At 40.4% G+C, this 21,506-nt stretch overlaps 1 protein-coding gene across 3 annotated transcripts in view; it reads right to left on the reverse strand.

Annotated features, from left to right (window-relative positions):
* ATG10 (autophagy related 10) overlaps positions 1-21,506 on the reverse strand; it is a 94,876-nt gene that overhangs the window by 35,344 nt on the left and 38,026 nt on the right. For all 3 annotated transcript variants that reach the window (XM_054053439.1, XM_054053438.1, XM_054053440.1), the window contains exons 4-6: positions 20,457-20,690; positions 16,309-16,464; positions 4,801-4,927 (exon numbers count right to left, since the gene is read on the reverse strand). In XM_054053439.1, the coding sequence (XP_053909414.1) occupies positions 4,801-4,927; positions 16,309-16,464; positions 20,457-20,690 (517 nt within the window). The remainder of the gene's footprint in view (positions 1-4,800; positions 4,928-16,308; positions 16,465-20,456; positions 20,691-21,506) is intronic.

Consider the following 21,506-nt stretch of genomic DNA (forward strand, 5'->3'; position numbering starts at 1 on the left):
CTCCTAAGTACAGGTTCTCTCTCTGCCTTAACTATGGGCTTGAATCAACTTTATCTGTCTTTCTTAATAGTCAGGCAAGAACAACTACCGCCTTCCTATCACAAATGCAGATTTTTGTTATTTAAACTGTCCACACAGCGAACTTCTCTGAGAATCACTTCTTGATGGCCCACTTGGGGTTAACTTGTTTAAGTAATCACAAATAAGAAACAGTTAAAACGCAGATGGCTGAGTGCCCCCTCACAGCAGCAAGGCATGGCATTAAGGCAACACATGAGTTGCAGCTCCTAGCTGAGTTGGCACCTTCATCTCTGCAATGAGCAGAAATTCTTCAGACACACTAATTTCACATTCCCTTTCAGAGGAAAATTTCATACATCCCAAGTTGCTGTATTCTTTTTTCTTTATGCTTATTGAGGGCTTTTAATAGTTTCTTAGATTTCAAATTAAAGATTATTTGACATTTTTGATGAAATAGTGCAGAACTTGCTTTGAGGTTTCATTCTGGCATACTTTCTGAAGAAATACTACATTCTTGTAGTCTTAAGAAACCATTGCCACATAAGAAAAAAACATCCTTACAGCTTAGGAGGATATCTGATTATGCAAAATATTCAATTTTATTTATGCCCAAAGTAATGATAAAACTAGTTCATATGGGATATGGTCTTAAGAGAAGCTATTTTTAGGAGAAAGGACATAGCAGTTACATGCTTTTGAGTTCAAGGAGTAAGTCTTTATTCTGGGAAGTGCATCAGTCAGGCCCAGTACAGTTATGAATATAGAAAATCATGCCTTCAGGGCTGGAGGAAGTTACATTATCTTACAAGCTCCCTATCTCTAACCACTGATTAACATGTTTTTTTATTGGCAGGCATCTATTGATATGTCACAGAGTTAGACATACTTAGAGCAGGTTAGCTTGAAAACCCCATTCCTTCTCTCTTTTCTAGAGCAGTTGCTGACTGCCACTAGTTCTGCTCCATCTTTTCAGTGTTTAGCCAGCATTCACAGTTCTTCATCTACCTTTGTGGGAAAAATATGAAGAGAAGTGTGAGATAATCCATTATTTTCTTGATATATAGGATGATTCCTGAATGATGCCCGTGTCTACCTGTGATGGTGTTGCTGCTGTCTCACCATTGGTGCAAGTGGGTTTTGAATGTACAGCTTCAGATGATGACAGTTCAGGAAAAGATGACAGTTCCTTGACATCTTAAAAACTTAAGAAAATGGGGAAATACTCTGCTGATTAAAGAAAGCTTACTGGACCTAGCCCAGCCCATCTGGCTGATGTCAGCATTGAAGGGGAAGGCTAATTGCCTATACCATCTGTCTCTAAGAGGGCTAATTGCTGACATCAGGTATCCGCAGGGGTTCATGCATTTCTTCAACTACCTACTTGGTAATCTCAAGAAGTCAGAGGAAGAAAGAAGGGCTCCCATTTCTGAAAGGTATGTCAGGCATGAGACTCATTTTAGAGAAACAACACCTTGTCCTCTGAGACTTTGAGGTACCAAGGACCACTCCTTTGAGCTCCTGACAGACCGGGATTGCAGTAGGTCTGAATTTAGGAACATATGCCACGTGGAAAGTATCAGGAGGTAGTGAAAAATGTTTCTTAAGCAGATACACGTAGCCTGAAACTATCTTCTTGTATCTGATAATGTTCCCAAACACCTTTCCAGACAGAGTCATCACACTTAATCATGATTTTAAGCTGAAGTATTTGTCCTTGCACAGAATATCTTCTCTGTATTTCTATCCCCAGAGACTACCAAAAAGTTTAGATGTCTCTCAAAATGTTTTAGTTCTGTTGCAATTAAAACCTCAGACCTTTATCTTGCACTACCTTACATATCAAACTTTGTCCCATAAAAAAAAAAAAAAAAAGAGGTTATTTCATCCAATTTAGACAGCAGCAAGTATAAGGATACAATCCAACTTCTGTAGGCAGTACTGATCTATAATGTTTCACCATGATTGCTAGCAGAGAGCAGTGAAAACTGGATGTCCTCACTGACATAAGCTACTGAAGATGCCGGCCATACTGAAGATGACAGGAAAAACTCCCCAGCAACTCTATCAGAATCTTTTTTTTCCTGCGGAAGATCAAGTCAATGAAAAATGGGCTCACATACGATGGGAGAAAAGGAGGGTTTAATCATAGTAGAAAAGTTTTTAAAGAATCTATTTGGAAGAGCGCAGATTTGGATAGGCTGGCGTCAGTTGCTATTAAAATACACAAAGTGCGGAAATGAGTACTGCAAAACAAGCAAAACTACTTAGTCAGGTCAAACAGAAGAATAATTACTTCCTAGGTAGGCCCCGAGGTGCAATGGCCACTTAAAAGACTGCCAGAGAGGAAGCAGAATTTTGAATTCTCTGCCCTGCTGCTGGGGAAGGCAAGATGGAACAGGGCTGTGGAAACACTGGAAGGATTATAACTCATCTTCCTCTCCTGCAACAAGCTCTAATTAACATGGGGATTAGTATGAACAAGACTGAAAGGAAACCATGAACAGCTCACAAGAGACTTGTGAGAAACCGATTCTGTTCCTTAATCTACAAATAATGGTAGGAATTCAGACTGTGAAGTTGATGTAGGTAGGTCTCAGGAGATTCTTTTCTGATTATTTCAGACAAGGAATATTACTAGTTGTCTGAAAAACAAGGTGAGGGGCCTATTTCATGAAGACCATTACCTCAACGGAAAAAAATCTCTAAGCATTATCCAAAGTGTTCCTCATACCAGGTTCAGGGCAAAACAAAAGATACTTTGCCTAGATAAATCAAGCAACTTTGAGTGACTGTCACTTGCACATTCCTGAAAACCCCATGTTGGGCCCTTCAGACAGTGAGGCACAGACAGGCAAATAACTTGCAGGGATGACAGAATTTTTTGGTTTTAAAAGTTAGCTATCCATAATTAAAATCAGAGAATGCTAGTTGAAAACATTATAGGAAAAATCTTATTGCCAGCATTTTGTATCTTTCTCTCTTCAAAGAGTCAAAGAATGTTAAATGTTAAAAAACTATGTTAAATGCTGAAGACAACCCAGGTGACTTTAGTAAATATGTAAAAATCAGTCCTTTTTTTCCATTGTTAAAGGATCCCAAGAAGTGTTTTAAGACATAATTGTACTTGTAGGAACAATTACAATTCTGTACTGCAAGGGGAGCTGTTGGCACATAATACTACAACTGTGCATTAGCTCATCCACTAGCTTCTGTAATATCTACTTCCAGCTATAAGGAGTCATGTTTCAACACCTCCGATTCCCTGATGCTGACAAGCTAAACAACTTGTTTTGTCTCTGGGAGCTCTTCTCTGGTGATTAACTGCTTATGGTGAATACTAATTATATGAAAGTACAGAACAGTAGAAATAGTGTCCTATTTCCTCTACCTGCAGCATCTCCATCCTTTTCTGTAGAGACAGTTCACTATTAATTCAGCTAAAACAAGAAGATGACATTTTTCAGGACCACAAATAGGTTAATCTGTCTCTTACAGCAAAACTTTCTTTATCTTACTGTCTCCACAACTAGTTTAAAGGCAAAACACTGCACATTTGTAAACACCTGTAATAATTCCAGAAATAAATTTACAGCAGGATGCGTGCAAATGAGTTCTGCTGGTGGTAAAGGCAGAACAATGTGCCCAATTCCCCACATCCCAGTCTGAAAATTTACCCCAAATTATCTATTGCTGAAACTGCACCTCAGACTAAAATCTTTCCACCCGGGAGTCTATGAGAATTTGTTCTTCAATTTTAAATCTAAAGTGCCTTTTAAAATGCTAACACTGCAAAATTAGAAACCATTAAACAATATAAGGCAGAGAGTGATTAAATCTACCAAACATATTCAAAGCAGCTTAAGCTAGTTTTTAATTAAAAAGGAAAAGATATCACTGGCAACATTCAGACATCTTTATCTAGATAAAGTTAGAAGATTATTCAAAACACAAAAGATGCTGATGCTACCATGCAGGAGACTGAATGAAATGACTTGAAGATCTCAATCCCTGCACCCTAGGAACACAGTCTTCGGGTAGAAAGGAACAGAGCACAGCCAGTGCTGCAGTGTGATCACTCTGTGTTTGCTGATTAAATAAGTGACACTAATAGCGGCCTTGGAGGGAGGCTGTGCGTTCCTCCTTCCTTCCTGACAGGATGGTGAGTGAAATTGCAGTGGCTATAGCAATTGAGTAATGGGTAACATGATGTACATATCAGGGAGGAAAGAATATTAGTTAGTGTTTCGAGAGCCAGTTTCAATAGATGGAAACAGGCAATACTTTATTGGTTTAATTTTTTTTTAGGCAGCAAATTTAAATATAGAACAGCATACGCTTTTAAAGGTCCATCTAAACCTTGGCCTTGTGGCTCAAATTCAGACTCCAAGGAAACAAAGTTCTGTTTGAGCACTGTGATTATGTCCACTTATTTTGTAGCCAAATTCAAACATGCAGCTTTAAGTTTTGGTATTCATTTAATGAAAAGATCAAGAAAAATGACCAGCAGTTTTACTCAGCCACAGGCAAGATGCCAGGAGCCAAAGATCAGCCTCCTTCAGGCTGAGATGATATCATCTACTTCAAGGTCCCGAAGCTCTGTGTTGGGAGTATTAAAAAATTTACTGGTGAACAGCCTCATCTCTTAATCTATGATTACATATGATCATTACTCTGTTCCTTACTCTGCTCCTCAATTCAATGCAAGATCTGCGTTTTTATCATTTATTGCATCCAACATTTTTTCATTCTCCATTTTTTTTAGTAGAAGGTTTGTCTTACCTAAAAAGCACGCCCTAAAATAAAGCACAGGTACTTGGTAGCTGCTGGAGTACAAGACATGGTATTCATAGCGAATCACTTCCTTTGTTGCACAAATTCCAGCTACTTCAGAATCATCCAAAGACTCCTAGAAAAATAAACATGAACACAGTAGTACACCAACCTTTGTATTTGTATCAAGAGAAATGTAATTACTGCTATTGTAATAAATTCAATAAATATATAGAAGAGAAACAATGTCAATCACCCTTTTCATGGTACTACACATTTGAATTCCTAAAAGGAATTTTTCAATAATAGCAAGAAAATCACAGAAGTCCAAAACCTACAAAGACATCTTGCAGACTTTCTTCAACAAACTGTGAACTATGCATAAGCATTTGCAGAATTGAGGTCTTTCTAAGTGCAGGCTGCTTTTGTAAGCAAAAGATAAAAGCACTCTCAAACCTTTACGGCACAGTAACTGGTACTATAAGGTGACTACAGCTGCATATCTCATCATTACCTTTAGTACAGACCATTTTTAAACTGTATCTATATATAATCTGGTTTTGCTTGCCTAAAGACAAAATCAAAAGTATTCATAAAAAAATTGGGGTTTCTACTTTCTTTGAAGGCTTTTTGCCAGAAGTTGTTTTTGCTAATAATACTTCTAATACTGAGGCATTTTTTCTCTGTTAATGTATATTTCAGGTGTAAAATAGGTAAAGCTTATTGTAGATGCAAAATAAAGCAGAAGAGATGTAACTTACTGCACTGCGATATATCACAGCTGCAGCATAAATCTCCTAACATTTCAAATTAATACTCAGAAAGTGCTAAGCACCCACTTGTTTTGACTTTTTAAAAAACTGTCGATACTCAACATCTCTGAAAATAGAACCATTAAATTACTAATCCATTAAGATTAAGGGCTAGAACAAATTCTCCAAGAAGACACTGTGGGTGTGGCCTGGTTCAGTTTTCAATCCCCTAAATTTATACACACAAACTAAGCAACCATAATGCCCAGGGATTGGATGTGCATTTTACAACTTGACTATTGCCAAGCAACTGTGAATACCAGCTTACTGTCTCTGTCCAAGCACAATAAAAAGGACTAAACCGAAAAGAACCAGCATCCTTTGAACATCATCCTTGTTTAACACACAAGAAATTTAAAGCTATTTTGCATTTCTATCTCATATCCTTAACTCAACTCACCCATGAATCGACCTGTGAAGAGATGTAAGAATTCATAAAGTATAACAGTAATGACACGAAATATTTTTTGATAGCCCACATAAAAGTGATTTCCCCCAAATCTAGCGTATTAGACAACCATACTGTTTAGGCACATAGACAGAAGATCACTACTGGATAGCCCAGACTTAAAAGCTACACTCCAAGTGAAAGCTACGCTACAAGTGCTCTACATTTTCGGACATTAAATGAGAAAATCATAGATGCTCACAAAACAGAAGATTTCTGGGAAATTCTGGGTAGTTGCAGAAATAGTTGATTTTAGCTTATCACGACATAGATATCTAAAGCACTGAAAGGGAACATTAAAGAAAGTGTTCTCTACATTAACCTAGTTTTAAAAACTGTATATGAAGGGATACTCCAGACAACATGTCAAAAGGGACAATGATGATTACTGTATCTGACTTCAGAGGCCAGGTAAAGTTAGGTTTGCTATGCCCAGTTCCCATATAAATGTATAACAGAGTAAAAAGGCAAGTTCTTTTCCTCTTCACACGTCATACCCTCTGATCAGATGTGAAATACAGGTTAAAAAACTATCTTGAGGAAAATATAAATTTATCTCTACTGTAAGCTAAAGTTTCTTTAAAATTGATCCAGTATCGGTCCTTCAAGTGATAACTGTGAAAGAAAAAAATAGCAGTAGCGTGTGGTAAAAGAAAACAAAAAACAGCTAGGCTGGCTTCAAGTTTGCAGGGGTGGGAAGGAAAAAGAGTCCATACTCAGAACTAAGCCTACCTTAAAATATACAAAAGCCTCTTGGATCAATCTCCCGGAACCAAAATCATATTACTTTACAGACATTAATGTTTCATCAGATATTATGGCCTTGCCTATTGCTTAGTCACTGGCTTACCTTGCTTTAAAAAAATACTTATCTGGGAAATTTTTTACAAAGGCTTGCAGTTACAGGAGTAGGGGCAATGGGTATAAACTGGAGAGATTACAAAGGTGATAGGGGCATATCCTCTCAGCCTGGAGTGGGAAGTGTTAGAAGAGCGAGGTTGAATGGTTGGTGCTCAGGCATCCCCCATGCTTGCCCTATGCTCAGGGCTGGTCCTTGCCCATGGGCCCACCATGGGCAGTTGTGGTTCCCTCCAGCATCCCGCTGGCACCCTTGAGCTGAGCTCCCAGCACTCCAAGGCTGTCCTGAGAAACGGGCATGAGAAAAGGGCCTTTTTCTTTTTCATCTTTATAAGATTTTTCAACAGAAGAGCTTGAAAGAGAAACCAACAAGAGTCGCTTCCAAAGGAGGTGTGTCTTTCCTTTGCTGAGGACTCCAGAACTGAATGCAGCACACCATGTGAGGTCTTGGGAGAGTAGAGCACAGGGGAAGAGTCGCCACCCTCACCTTGCTGGCCATGCTTCTTTTGAGGCAGTCCAGGCTACAGTTGGCTTTCTGGGCTGCAAGCACACATTGCCACCTCATGTTGAGCTTCTTATCCACCAGCACTCCCAGGTCCTTCTCTCCAGGGCTATTCTCAAACCATACTCTGCCCAACCTGTAATTGTGCTGGGCGTTGTCCAGACTCAGGTAGCAGGTCTTTGCAGTTGGCCTTGTTGAACCTGAAGAGGTTACCACAGGCCCACCTATTCAGTGACTTGGTATAAATTGAAAATTACACAATCAATTATACTAATTTTGGAACTTGAACCTGCAGTTCAGATACTGCTCAGCAATACCGGTCCCATAGGATGGAATTCCAGCCTATGGTGGAAACCCAACAGCCTCAATTCCTACTCTTTACAACTGGGATGGGCTTCTTTCCTGCAAAATTCACATCTGTGGAACACTTCAACCTAGGCCTTTAACACCCACCTCTGACTGCTAAAGACAGGACTGAAGGTTGCTGGTCTATGTAAGCAAAGTAGTGACATCACACTTAGAAAATGACAATTAATGAGGTAGGACTGATTGCAGACTTGGGCACATCAGCTTGTGATGGCCTGTACGGAGCCTACGAAGGCTGCAATTCTTTCAATAATGAGAGCATAGGACGTGGAGAGCTCCCAATGTTTTACTGGACTAAAATGTTTCTATATTCCTAACATTCATCCCTTGCCTTAAACGAAAACTAATGCTACAACAGCAGCAGGAGCTTTGGGATGTGGATCTGTGTCACAGTCCCTGCTTACGGGAGGGAATCAGAGTTTTAAGAACACATGGTTCTGAAAGAGGAACCGGCTTCCTGTCACTAGAGCTGTGTGAGGAATACAGCCATAAATATTTGTTGCTCCCTCCTCTTTTTCTCCAACCATTTTTTCTAGCTGAGCAGAGAGCCATTTTTTCTACACTGTAGCTGAGCAGGGCAGAGGGCACTGAAAGAGTGAGGGGCTAACACTGCCCTCTACATCTTCAGTGGCTGCAACTAAGGAGGATGAGGCTAAGAGCCCTCTAAAACTGTAAAAGCTGAAAGACAAACAAATTCAGAACGCTACTTTGGAGCGATAAATTAGCAACTATATTTATACTCTGAAAATAATTCTCAAAGTAATCAACCTTTCTTCTTGGGCACCACCAAAGCAGATGTGGCAGCCAAGTCTATTTACAGAATGGGTGAAAGTTGCAGAGCTTCTCTGAGGCATTGGTTGTGTGCATGTTCTGTCAGGTGCTGACAAGAAGCTGCTCTCCAGTTGCCAGGCACATCCAAGAACATTGCCCGGCACAACGTGCCTGGTAGACAGGCGTGGTTGTTGTCAAATGACAAAATTGATGCATGTGCTTGACACCTTCTTTTTGATCTTTGGGATTTCACCACTATCACTGTCAATCTTTTTGCTGCATTTCTTGTTCTTTTCTCCCATGGGCTCCAAGTCCATCAAAGCTGCCGCTCGCTCTGCTCTCTGGGCGCCTCAGCTGCCCCTCTGCCCCGGCACTACCATCTGCCGCCGAGGGCCCAGGTGTGGTGGGTGAGAATGCCCCAGTTCCGGTGGTTCTGCTGCAATCTCCAGCTCTGATGGCTCCTCCAGCCCTGGCTGCTCTGGACCCAGCTTGTCCATCTCCTCTTGCTGGGGCTTCTCTAAATTTGACAGCTCCACCTCTTCTGGCTACAACAGCTCCATCTCCTCTGGCACCATCAGCTCCATCTCCTGCACCCTTGATGCCTCTACATCATCCAGCCATGCCTCCTTTGGCCCTGATTCCTCCATCTCCTTCCGCCACAGCTCCTCTGGCCTTGCCAGATCCATCTCCATCTCCTCCACCTTCATCTCCATCTCCTCTATCTCGATCTCCTCCAACTGCATCTCTTCCATCTCCTCCATCTCCATCTCCTCCCACTCCATCTCTATTTCCTTCAGCTCCATCTCTTCTATCTTCTACATCTTCATCTCTTCTATCTTCTTTGTCTCTGCCTGCATCTCCTCCATCTCCTCCACCTCCACCTCCATCTCTCCTAGCCTCGACAGCTCCATCTCCTCCATCTCCACCTCCATCATCTCCATCTCCTCCATCACCTCCACTTCCATCTCCTCCCTCCTTGACAGCTCCATCTCTCACCGGGTTCCGCCCTCTGGTCACTTCCCCTGTCACCTGCCAATGGCTCTCAGGCCCTCCCCCCCACCACAGGCGGGTCCCACTCAGCCAATCACAGCCGTTCCCTCGGTTTCATTGCCCCCACGCCCATCCTCACACCCTGGCAGCCCATTCCACCCCACCAGTCCATTCCACCCCACCAGCTTGAGATGTGGCCTTGCATAAGGTCACCTCAGCTCTGGGGTGGTGGGTGGTACTGGGACCGGTGCTGTTTAATGTCCCCATCAATGCTATTGACAGTGAGATGGAGTGCACCCTCAGGAAGTCTGCAGATGACACCAAGCTGAGTGGTGCAGGTGCCATACCAGAAGGACAGGATGTCATCCAGACAAACCTGGGCAGCCTGGAGAAGTGGGACTGCGAGAACCTCATGAGGTTCAACAAGGCCAAGTGCAAGGTCCTACACCTGGGTTGGGGCAATCCCCAGTTTCGATACAGGATAGGGGATGATGTGAGTAAGAGCTGCCCTGTAGAGAAGGACTTGGAGGTGCTGGTCAGTGAGAAGCTCAACATGAGCCAGCAATGTGCACTCACAGTTTAGAGGGCCAACCGTGTCCTGGGCTGCATCAAAAGAAGTGTGTCCAGCAGGGCGAGGGAGGGGATTCTGCCCCTCTCTTCCTCTCTTGTGAGGCCTCATCTGGACTACTGTGTCCAGTTCTGGTAATCCTGAACATAAGAAGGAGATGGAGCTCTTGGAACCAGTCCAGAGGAGGGCTACTAAGCTGATCAGAGGGCTGGAGCACCTTCCCTACGAGGACAGGCTGAGAGAGTTGGGGTGGTTCAGCCTGGGGAAGAGAAGGTTCCAAGGAGATCTTATAGTGACCTTTCAGTACCTGAAGGGGCTACAAGAAACCTGGAGAGGGACTCTTCACAAAGGCTTGTAGTGATAGGATGAGAGGCAATGCGTATAAACTGGAGAGGGGCATATATAGACTAGACATAAGGAAGAACTTCTTCATGACGAGAGTGGTGAGGCACTGGAACAAGTTGCCCAGGGAAGCTGTGGTTGCCCCATCCCTGGAGGTGTTCAAGGCCAGGTTGGATGGGGCCTTGGGCAGCCTGATCTTGTGGGAGGTGTCCCTGCCCATGGCAGGGGGACTGGAACTAGATGATCTTTAAGGTCCCTTCCAACCCAAACCATTCTTTGATTCTATGATTCCATGAAATTACAAGACTACCATGTATTACAAGACTGTTCATGTATTAAATACTACTGTTCTAGAAAAATAGAAATGTATGTATGCGCAGACTTCTGTCCCCTACTTTCGGAATACAAGGGGAAAATGGCTGTATAACCTCACATAAATATTGCTATCTAATTTGTGATGATTTTAGACTGAATTATAGAGAAGCCACATTCTTTATTACCTTCAAATACTTAGGAAAGCTAATAAGCTAATACTTCGGTAAGCTAATACTCACTTAAAAATTAAATACTCAAACCTGCATACCATTAGGGAAAACACGGTTTTTAAACCCCTACTCACTATGTCATAAAATAATACATTAAGCCAGAAACAATTTCATCATTAAGAATTCAACTTCCTGGGTTAGCATGGACTTCAGCTGGTGAGAACTACTGTCTACATTTTCTATGTTAGGAAAAGGAAAGGAGAGACTTTCTAATTTCATTGTTCCTTGAGGCAGCCACTGAGAAATCTTAAGAATTTCTGCCATAACTAGACAGACATCAGACAGTGAGGTACTTTCCAAAACATCCTACGGCTTCCATAAAAAGGTAATTTTACCCAGAAGTGGCCTCCCCACAAAATGTATGTAGTTAGATGGTAGGAGAGGCAGCAGAGAAGGAAAGATGGCAGTTTTAATGCTTTGCTCTTCTGGACAGCAGAATATTTTTGCACACGTGTATTTTGCTTTATCCTGGATTTTTTTGACGGGTAGTTTAGGCAGTATCCAAAACCAAGCATTCAGCTGAAGGCAAAGCTCAAAAAAACTTTGAAACTGACAGTCTTCTGCTCTGTAACAGACTTCTGTCTGCTAGGAAGTTTCTATTCTTACTCAAAGTTTCTGATACTCATAGGGGTAGGTGCACTGTATTTGTCATCTGCATACTACGTCTGAATCCATAGGGCTACCTCTAATCCCCCTTTTTTCAGTAAACAGCAGTTTCAAGATTTCTCATATGAAAAGATACAGCATCCATTTTTAAACCTATACTTTACAGTACCTGTAAATACGATGCACAGTATTTACGCTCGGAAAGCACATTTAGAAGTTTTGATGATATCTCCCTAGCTGATGAGATGAACTTTGTTGATGAGATTAACAAAATGAGTGCAGTCATTTTAGGCGATCTTTGGAACATCTAGAAGTTTATGCATGGCTGAATAAAGCCATGGAGCCTCAGAGAACTTTGTAGTAGCCCAAACAAAGAGAGTTATTTTTCACTCTTTAACCAACTACTGATAGAAACTTAGATATAAAATGCAGACGTAACTCATACAAAAAAACCCCACAGAATTTTATTTTTATGTATGTTGTATGATGGCCTATTTTAATATTTTTCTTAAAGTAATTGTTCTATTTTCCTTTTTTATGTATACCCTTGTTCCATCTCTTCTTGAGTTAATGCTGACTTTTAGTTACTGTAATAGATAACATCAAAATAAATTCTAACTTTGCAAGATTTCATAACTGCTGTAAAACATTCACACATGCACATACACAATAAAACAAATTCATAATTTTATTTGTAAAGACAAAAAAACCTGTGTTTATTAAAACTTAAGAGATTAACAAAAAAGGTGCGTTGACAAAATTGCAATAATTAAAAATGCTATGAAGCAATTTATCAATTTTTTGTTTCTGTTTTGCAAATTCACTTGCATGGTTGCTGTGCTTCAAGTTAAAACTGTGAATTCAGGACTCACTGATTGTTTCCTAAACAAATAGGGAAGCTGTCATCAGTAGCATCTGCTCCTCTACTGCTCTCGTGTAAAATCATTCTCGTACTATCATAATGGACTATCAAACAGATGTTCAAAAGCAGTGTACGTCTTAGAAAAAAGATAAGCAGCAACTACTTAATTAATTATATTAGTTCCATCAGAAATAAACTATCACAAATTTGAATTGATATAAAATTGTTCTCAACCTCTTAGTATCCCTAAACAAATTAAGAAGATTTGTTTCTTTTAAAATGCTGAATTATTTAAATCAACAGATAAGAAATTATGCCACATGTCATTCTGAAGGCAAAATAACGTATTTGTACTGGTTTTATTCCTCCTGATTACGAAGGCAAGTTTAAAACCCTGGTAAGTTAAGTTGACAGCCCGAGAAATTTAATAGAGTGTTTTGATTCTCTTCAGTGGTTGCTGTGCCCCACAGACTGAAGAGCAGCAGAAAGGTATGGCTGAAGGCAGGTCACCTTTGGGAGGGGCTGCAAAGGAAAGAGAAGGGCCAGGGAAGTGACAGACAGGGTAAACTGGGAAGGTGACACATTAACCTGATCAAACTGGGATTTTTCTCTGCTGACACCAAATATTTCCCTATCTCACCCCAGCCGCAGAGGCTCAGCCGTGAGCCAGCGTTCCTCGCTTAGCCCCAAAATCCCTACGAAATGCAAAAGCAGGCTCTAATGCCCTTTTTTGGGGAAAAGCTAAGAGAAGTGGTTTAAAGTACAGCAGGCACATTTCTCCTGGATCTCAATTCACTGTTGCCTTTCTCCAAATTCCCATGTTACCCCTCTCTTACTGTCTGGACCTCTATTTCCTCCTACCGCAGGCCAGCCTCCTGGGAAATTCTCCTGCAAGAGCATGGCAGGGTTGGGCTGCAGGCAGGAAAGGGAGGAAGAGGTGACGCAGGCACAGTTACTGGTACTGCCAGTTTCTTCGTGAGGGGGGGCAAAAAAAGGAGATGCAATCCAGATAGTAAGCAAATCTGATTTCATTGTTTGGAATACATTTACTCTTAATTTCATTTAAGCTTCTAAAGTTGAAAACAAATGCATCACTGTTTCTCCAGCGCAACATTTCTCTTTAGTCACACATGACTTTGAGCTACCGTGTGAAACACAAGAGTTTTCAAGGACCAGCTCCCCTCCCCGTTCAACACTTTCCCTTTGGCAAACAGGGAGATCTGAAGATGAAAACTGAATGGCAGGACAGTGTTCATCAGATGGAATTAAACCAGAGCTTAATGGGGAGGGTGCGGCAGGGTGCTGAGATTGTATCTGTGCTCTTTATTCTTCCTCCTGGGTGTTCTCCACATTTATTTGGACCGTTTCTCACTTTTTCGCCTGCAGCCCCCACATGTCTAGTCTCTGCAGCTCATTCTGCTGCTGTTTTTTGTCCCTCCTGTGCGAAGTTTGCAGTCATCCCCCCACCCTTACACAGACCTTGAACCTCCAGATCTGATCCTCCCTTTCTCTGCAATGCTGAAAACACAGTGTGGAGTTGCAGTAGACAGTGAGGTAACCCTGGTCACAGAGGAGAAAAGTCGGACCTCTGGGCAGCAGCCCACCTCATGCACAGCTCGCATCATCCGGGTAAGCTGGAGGATGGGACCTTGACTGATTGAGTGAAGGCTGACCTGACAGTATACCTAGTGCCTAGACTCAAATCTCAAAATGAAATATTACTTGAAAATTGCAAGTAGGCCTAGGAAATGAAAAAAATCTCCTTGCAAAACTAAACATGCTGGGGAAAAAAAACCAACAAACAGACTTGCAAGAACCTCAAAACCACCCTAGCACATATGGGTTTTTACTTTAAAATGGTAGGAGAATTTCAGTTTGTATTCAGTGTTTGCCAGTACTTTCCATTCACTACTATATATTCATACTGTGCTAAAATTTATAGCCTGTAATCAAATTTACCCCACAGTATCATGGCCTGTAAAAATGCATAAAAATGTGGACATTTTCCTGAATAATTTAAGTGTAAGTTAAATGGTGTATAAATGTCTCTGCCACCAGTCGCAGCATCTTTATATGCATTAATAAATTGCTCTTTTAAGTGAAGTATGTACAGGGAATCCAACAACCTCCATGTGTTTCCTGGTGCTGCCATCATTAGTGACAGATGAGGGAACATGAGGATGACAGAAGACGTCTGTAGAATAACGGTGGTTTTTTATGGATTTATTTTCTGTATGCAGCTACGAAATACTTCCTACTATCTTGGATTTCTGCAAAATCAGCTGGCCAAGTGAAAAACTTGGTTAAACACTGCTCCTCAATAACAGAGATAAAAAGTGTTCTATCAATCAGTCAGAGACGTTACTAAACACATTATCCAGTGAGACTTCTTTTGGAAGATACGGCTACCCTGAAAAGTCACTATGCCACCAATGGGAAAACCGAGGGGTGAGGTAAGGTATACAGGCAACGTATCACTGAAATGCTTCCATTTCCTGAAGGAAAATCTGAAGATTGCAAATAAGCACCCTGACCATCACTGTTAAAGCACCCCATCATTATTAGAATGGCTATTTTCCCACAACAATTAGAAGTTACTAACACAAAACCACAGTCTTTTGCCATTCAAGGCACACCAAAATATCAAACCCAAGAATTCCACACCAAAAAGAAACAGCACATAAAAATGGAATAGTTCTTCATGCATTAACATTCATCTCTGATAGCTGGACATTAGATTTGTCTTTTGATTACTTTAAAACCACTATCAGAAGTGAAACAAAATCTATTCGGGCAAAAGAAGCAGTGGACCATGGAAACAGAACAGTTGTGAATTTCTCCTTCAAGTAAAGGTGGGGAATTCTTTCAAAATCATTCTTCATACTCCCCGAGTTGCCATATATAAAATACAGAATTTGGTGGCTTCTCTATTCCCCAACATTTTGTCACTTTTTTAAGTAGGAAGTAGAACAACATATTCTAAACAGGGCTGAAGCACTGAGACACAATATGTCCACCAGGAAATGTCTACAGTATTTCCACCAGGAAACTGATGGAAACTACAGTTAACACCCAGCGAAGCCTGGAAACGAGGCAAGGTAGTCAAAGGAGTGGGAGGGACAGGGTCCACGTGCTGAGGGATAATGGACTAACCAGGACTATTGGAAATTCTCAGAAGAAGGGTCCACCCGAAACTACGGACACACATCTGACAAAAGAACAGAGCAACCTCGTTTGTAAGTAGTAGGGATTAATTTATTTCCACTAACTCCAACCAATATTCTTTGTCAATGTTATTCCTTGGAATTAGGCATTTACCTTGGAATTAGGAATTTCTTTGGAATTAGGCAGTTCCTCCTTTCTGAGGAAGTAAAGTGAGATAAGATGCAACTGGAGATGGTGGTGCTTGTACCTCCTTTTTTTGCCAGTAGCGTTTCTATAAGAAAAGTCATGCAGGACAGATAAGGTATGGAGACAACCTGCATATGTCCCTCTGTAGGGACAGAAACTCCAGCCTCTTTTTCTGGGTACTGTAAATATCAACCCAAAGCCTCTTCTTTCTCATCCACTACAGACTTAATTATTCCAGATGAAACAGAACAGCTTCCACAATCTTAACACATAACGAGTCCAGTGCTTTCAAAGCAGCTTCCAGCTTCTCTGCCAAAGGAGAGAACCGAAATTGGGATTGCCCATAACTTTGCTTGTATTACGAGAAAATACAGGTCAATCAGCTTCTCCTCCAATACATTTTGTAGGGCACATTTTGGCACTCATATTCTCAGAAGCCTTGCTAGATCCGGTCCTGAGGATGAAATGTGCTATGAAAGTTCACGACATGACCAACCTGGTATCGGACTCCCTGGGCCCCCAAGCACATCCCAGGTAAGCGGCAGGTGAGAAGGGATTCTGTCAGACCAAATTTTGGACACAGCTGCCAAGTGCATAGATGTCCTTCGGTGGATATAAACTCCAGTGACTTAGATCTGTGAATTTTCCTACACTAGGATTACAACAAAAATGTAATGTTTAATAAATTTTTTTTTAATTTTATTCACAAACTTTCACAAAAAATACTAGCAAAACATGCCAGTCTTCCACAGTGAAGAGAACAAACTACACATATATATAGGAGTGCATAGAGTTTTCAAGGCTCATGAAAACCAGATCAAGTAGCCATAACTACACATTGCTGTAGTTAGTTTGTAGTAATTGTTAGAGTAAAACAATTAAAATTCATAGAATCATAGAATAGTTAGGGTTGGAAGGGACATTAAAGATCATCTAGTTCCAACCCCCCCATCATGAGCAGGGACACGTCTCAATAGACCAAGCTGCCCAAGGCCCCATCCAACCTGGCCTTGATCACCTCCACGGATGGGGCATCTACAGCTTCCCCTGGCAACCTGTTCCAGTGTCTCACCACTCTCATCGTGAAGAAATTCTACCTTTTGTCTACTCTAAACATATACAAGCTAAGTTTTATATCACTGAATTCCATCCACACACAAACTAAATTGCAGCATTTGCCCATTATTTTTGCCATTATCTTGCATTTGTACAAATAGGAATTAGTTACTACTTTGCGATTAAGTAATATTTCCCAAGATTATTGCTTTTTTGAACTGCAGGGCTTCCAGGATTGGGCTCTATGCTTTACAACAGGCAAAAAGAAAAAAAAAATTGCTGCACTAGAAAACAACAGTATCAATTCGCTGTATTTTAGGTCAGTTTTATTTTTTAGAGCATGGATTATTATTTCTGCTTCGAGAATCTCAGCAGCAACCCAGTTTTGGCCATGCTTAATTCAATGCGGAGACTGACAGCAAATGCCTACAAACCTTTACTTTATAGAAGGCAAACTAAATTCCTCATTAATTTCTCAGACAGGAAACTGTATGAAAATGGTGCCAAGATAACAGACAGTGTCAAGCAGTAATTCAAGTAGAAAAGTAACAGGCAGAAATACTCAAATTGTCACAAAATCTGGCATTACAAGAAAAAGAAATATGAAGCTAAAGGTTACAATTAGAAGTGGCTAAGACGGATGCAGGGATGGTGCAGTTCTGGAGCCATTTGCTGCCACGGTGGGGCCAGGCAAGTGGTTCAGGGAGGCTTGTCCGCACTGCTGCTCTCCCACCACAGCATCAGAGACAGCCAGTGTCTCTTACTGCCCTAGGTGTTAATACCTGCATGTTGTCTACTTGAAAAAGAGAATAGTCAATATTTGTCAAAATGGTGCAACTTAAAGGTTACCCGAGTTGCTAATCTAAGTTTGTCCATAGCCTGCATTATGTAAGCCCAACAATTAGAAACAATAATGATAAACAATATAGCTCAATTACAACTAGTTTATTTGAGTACGAGAGATCCAATTAAATTAACCATAAGTAAAGCCTAAAGTACATGTCTTATTCTCTTATTAAGGTAGAAGGAATAGAAAATTAAAATATAATTATCTATTTCAAACTCAAATAGCCTTATTTAAAAAATTTTAACTATCATTCAAATAATTATGAATTCACATCCAAAGTATCCAAAAAAATCTTAATTTATTCCTACACTTAAATAAAAGCTAGTAGCATATTAGGATCCAGTGATCTTTTCTTTTTGTAAATGCCTAAATACAATAAATATATTTTTAAATTGAAAAGGGCCAGGCCCTACTAGGTCAAAAGAGTTCAGCTTTTGCTTGCTCTGAAAAACTCTTTATTTTATCTATATTTGATATAATACAGATGTACTTTCTACTCTCCAGTCACTGTTACATAGGAAATGCAAAGCTCTGAATTTGGATTTGGGTATGTCAAAAGCCCTTCAGTTCATTTTCAAAGAAAATATTCTGTATATTCTGAGTATTAATAGATATAATGTTATCGAATGTCATTGATCGCAATCAGACCAAATGTATACCGGAGACATTCATACGGGTTGCAAAGAAAGTACTGAATTACTTCTTTTATTAATGTGATTTCAAATGAAAATTGCCATGCTGTATTACATGATACTATTAATATCCAGGAATGCAGTACATAATAGATCTCAACGCAAATTTAACTGGTAGCAAGCTTTACAAAGAGGTAATTTTAGTTTGACAAAATGCAAAATGAGAAGGCACAATGCAACACATTCTTGCAATTAGAACGTGCCTGTTAAAGCATTACCTAACAGTAAAGATAGTTATACTATATTCCTGTGGTTAAATAACAGGAGACTTCTATGGGCAAATAAAGAAAATACATAAGTAGAAAAGGATCTCAGCCATAGTATTACACCACTAAGGGTTTTATACAACTCAATACAACTGCACCTTGAAGGTGGCTATGCTCCAAAACTAAGGATATGCTTTACAATTCTTAAAAGCTAAGCAGAAAAATCTGTATGAATTGTTTACAATGTTTCTGTCTGAAATAAATCTTCTAACAGTCTCCATCTTCATCCAAACTCTGTTTTATTCACAAGAAAGCCTAGTACAGGGTTAGGAATACTGAACACCTCAACAGCAGTGTGTGGTGGAAAACACCTGTAATGGTCAACAATACTACAAAGATAAAATGACCAGACACCGCCACTGTATCAGAAAATTTACACAAATCAAGAAATAGTACACACCATACAGAGCTACACTTGGCCGAACTCACATATAGTGTTACCATAGAAATATTACACAGATGCAATATCCACATAATAGGCAAGCTGTTAAATACATTAATTTATCTCATTTCAGGGAATTCTTCTTGTAGTTGAACACTCAGTACTTAATACGGGACCTGAAGAGACTGTTGTTCCCCAAAAATGTTCAGCTTTGGGGGGGGAGGAGGGAGAGAAGAAGGAGCAGCAGAAAACTTGAGAAGGAAAAGGAGAGCTGGTGGTTTTGCCTCCTCCCTCTCAATTATAGAATCCTAGAGTAGTTTGGGTTGGAAGGGACATTAAAGATCATCTAGTTCCAACACCCACCACCTAGTTCCAACCCGCCTCAATGCTACATTCAACCGTTTCGCAAAATTCCTCCTCCTGCGCGGGGAAACTCCAAGGCACATTTCTCCTCCCTCAGAAAAGCACTAAGACACCCAGCCTCAAAGCACTTGAGGCGATGCCTCTCCTGCTCCACTTTGTATGAGTCACCAAATGTTCACTGGAGCATGAAACAGGGCCCCAGTGAGCAACACCATGCCATACCAGCCTCTGCAGGTGATGTTTGTGTTTGGAGGGCACAAAGCGTTAGAGGCTCTACAGCCCCAACTTCCTTGAAAGTATCAGAAAATAACGCACTAAGCACCCCACAAGATCAGAAACACAGGATATAAGCAAGGAAAGAGATAGTAATTGTACACACATGCAGAGAAGGGGCCAGAATATCACTTTGACTGTTGCTACACTTTATCTTCTCTCACTTCTCTCAAAAGCTACTGGAGTTAATTTATTCCTTCAATTCCATTAAGTTATCTCAGGGATTATTTCATATCTTCGTCCGTTTTTACAACTAACTGAAATCATAGCTAAGATGAAGACGTATTTAATTGGTTAAATTTCTTTTGCATTTCAAAACTGAGTTATTCCAAGTATCCCGAAGGCATTTAATTCCAAAACAGGAAGCAGAAGAGGAGAGGACTTAGTAATTCTAATCATGTGCAGATCTCACGGAAAGTATTTTCCTAAGCATTTGCTGAAAGAACCTTTTACCGTACTGCATGCTGCTGCGTGTACCTCAAACAGGGTCCCTACTACTTAAATTATTTCTGGTTACATAAAGGAATCACTCTAGAATGAACTATGAGTCTGCTTTCCTAAATATTAAAGTTCAGTCATACCCAAAACAAAAGATGCAGGGGAAGAAAATGCAACTAAAAATACATTAAATATATTTTTAACATCCTTTACAATAAACTTTATTCATGAGGCAGAGGATACAAATAGTATTGCTACACCAAGCTTAATGACACACTTTAATTGATTTTATTTCTTAACTTCAGTCCATAGGTTTCTGCGACTCACCTTCAATCCCTGAAAGAATAATTTCACAATAAAGACCTGGTGTCCATATATTTCAAACAGCACCGCTGAGGTCTCTATTCCATAATGTCCTAGGTAATGGAGGACCTCTGCATTTCCAACTGTGCTGATTCTGGAACGCATATTTGAGCAGATCAAGAATTTATGTCTGTAGCAATCAGTTCCCAAGTACCAGGACCTTTCATATGTCAAATTCCATGGAACTTTATACAGTTTCTAGAAAAAAGGCAAATGTTGGCTTTTTAAATCAACACCTAAGTTTTTACGAACACTTACATACCTACACACAGCGTAAGTGTAGATAGATTTTTTTATATATATAACAATTTAGTGATTTTTTTCCCAAAGGACTCTTCACTTCATCCAGCACACAGGACAGGGACTCAGCAGCAGTACTGTACTTATTATTCTTGTCACTCAATAAGCGACATCCAAGCCCCAGATGGAGACAGAAGTATGGGAAACACCATTGTGTGTCTGCATTTCTATAGAAATGACTCACAGACAGTCCTATTAGGCAGAGGAAAGTGTTCAAACAAACAAAGGTTCGATGGAACTCGAGGTGAAAATTTTGTGGTCTCTTGAGATTTGCCTTTACAAGGGAAGGAATGAGGATGCATAACATCACAGATTAGCAGACAAATTTCCAATTAACTTTGGAAGGTTTGGGAATGTTTCATCCTTGGTAGGGATTCATACAAAACTGACTTTCGTCAACAAAAAGATACCATTTGAGCACAGGTCACTGATGTTTAGAATCACATTTAGTATGGTCAGTAAGTGTTTTAAAACAGGAAATTGGGAGAAAAGTGTTGTGAAAGTGTTGTGTCATCCAAACAGAAAGAAAAAACATAATGGAAGAAATAGAATGGATAGAGAGAGTAAAATAGAATGGATTGAGAGTAGCCCTAAAGAGAAGGACTTGGAGGTCCTGGGGGATGAGAAGCTCAACATGAGGTAGCAATGTGTGCTTGCAGCCCAGAAAGCCAACTGTATCCTGGGCTGCATCCAAAGAAGTGTGAGCAACAGGTG

This window comes from Cuculus canorus, chromosome Z (assembly GCF_017976375.1).
Source record: "Cuculus canorus isolate bCucCan1 chromosome Z, bCucCan1.pri, whole genome shotgun sequence".
NCBI lineage: Eukaryota > Metazoa > Chordata > Aves > Cuculiformes > Cuculidae > Cuculus > Cuculus canorus.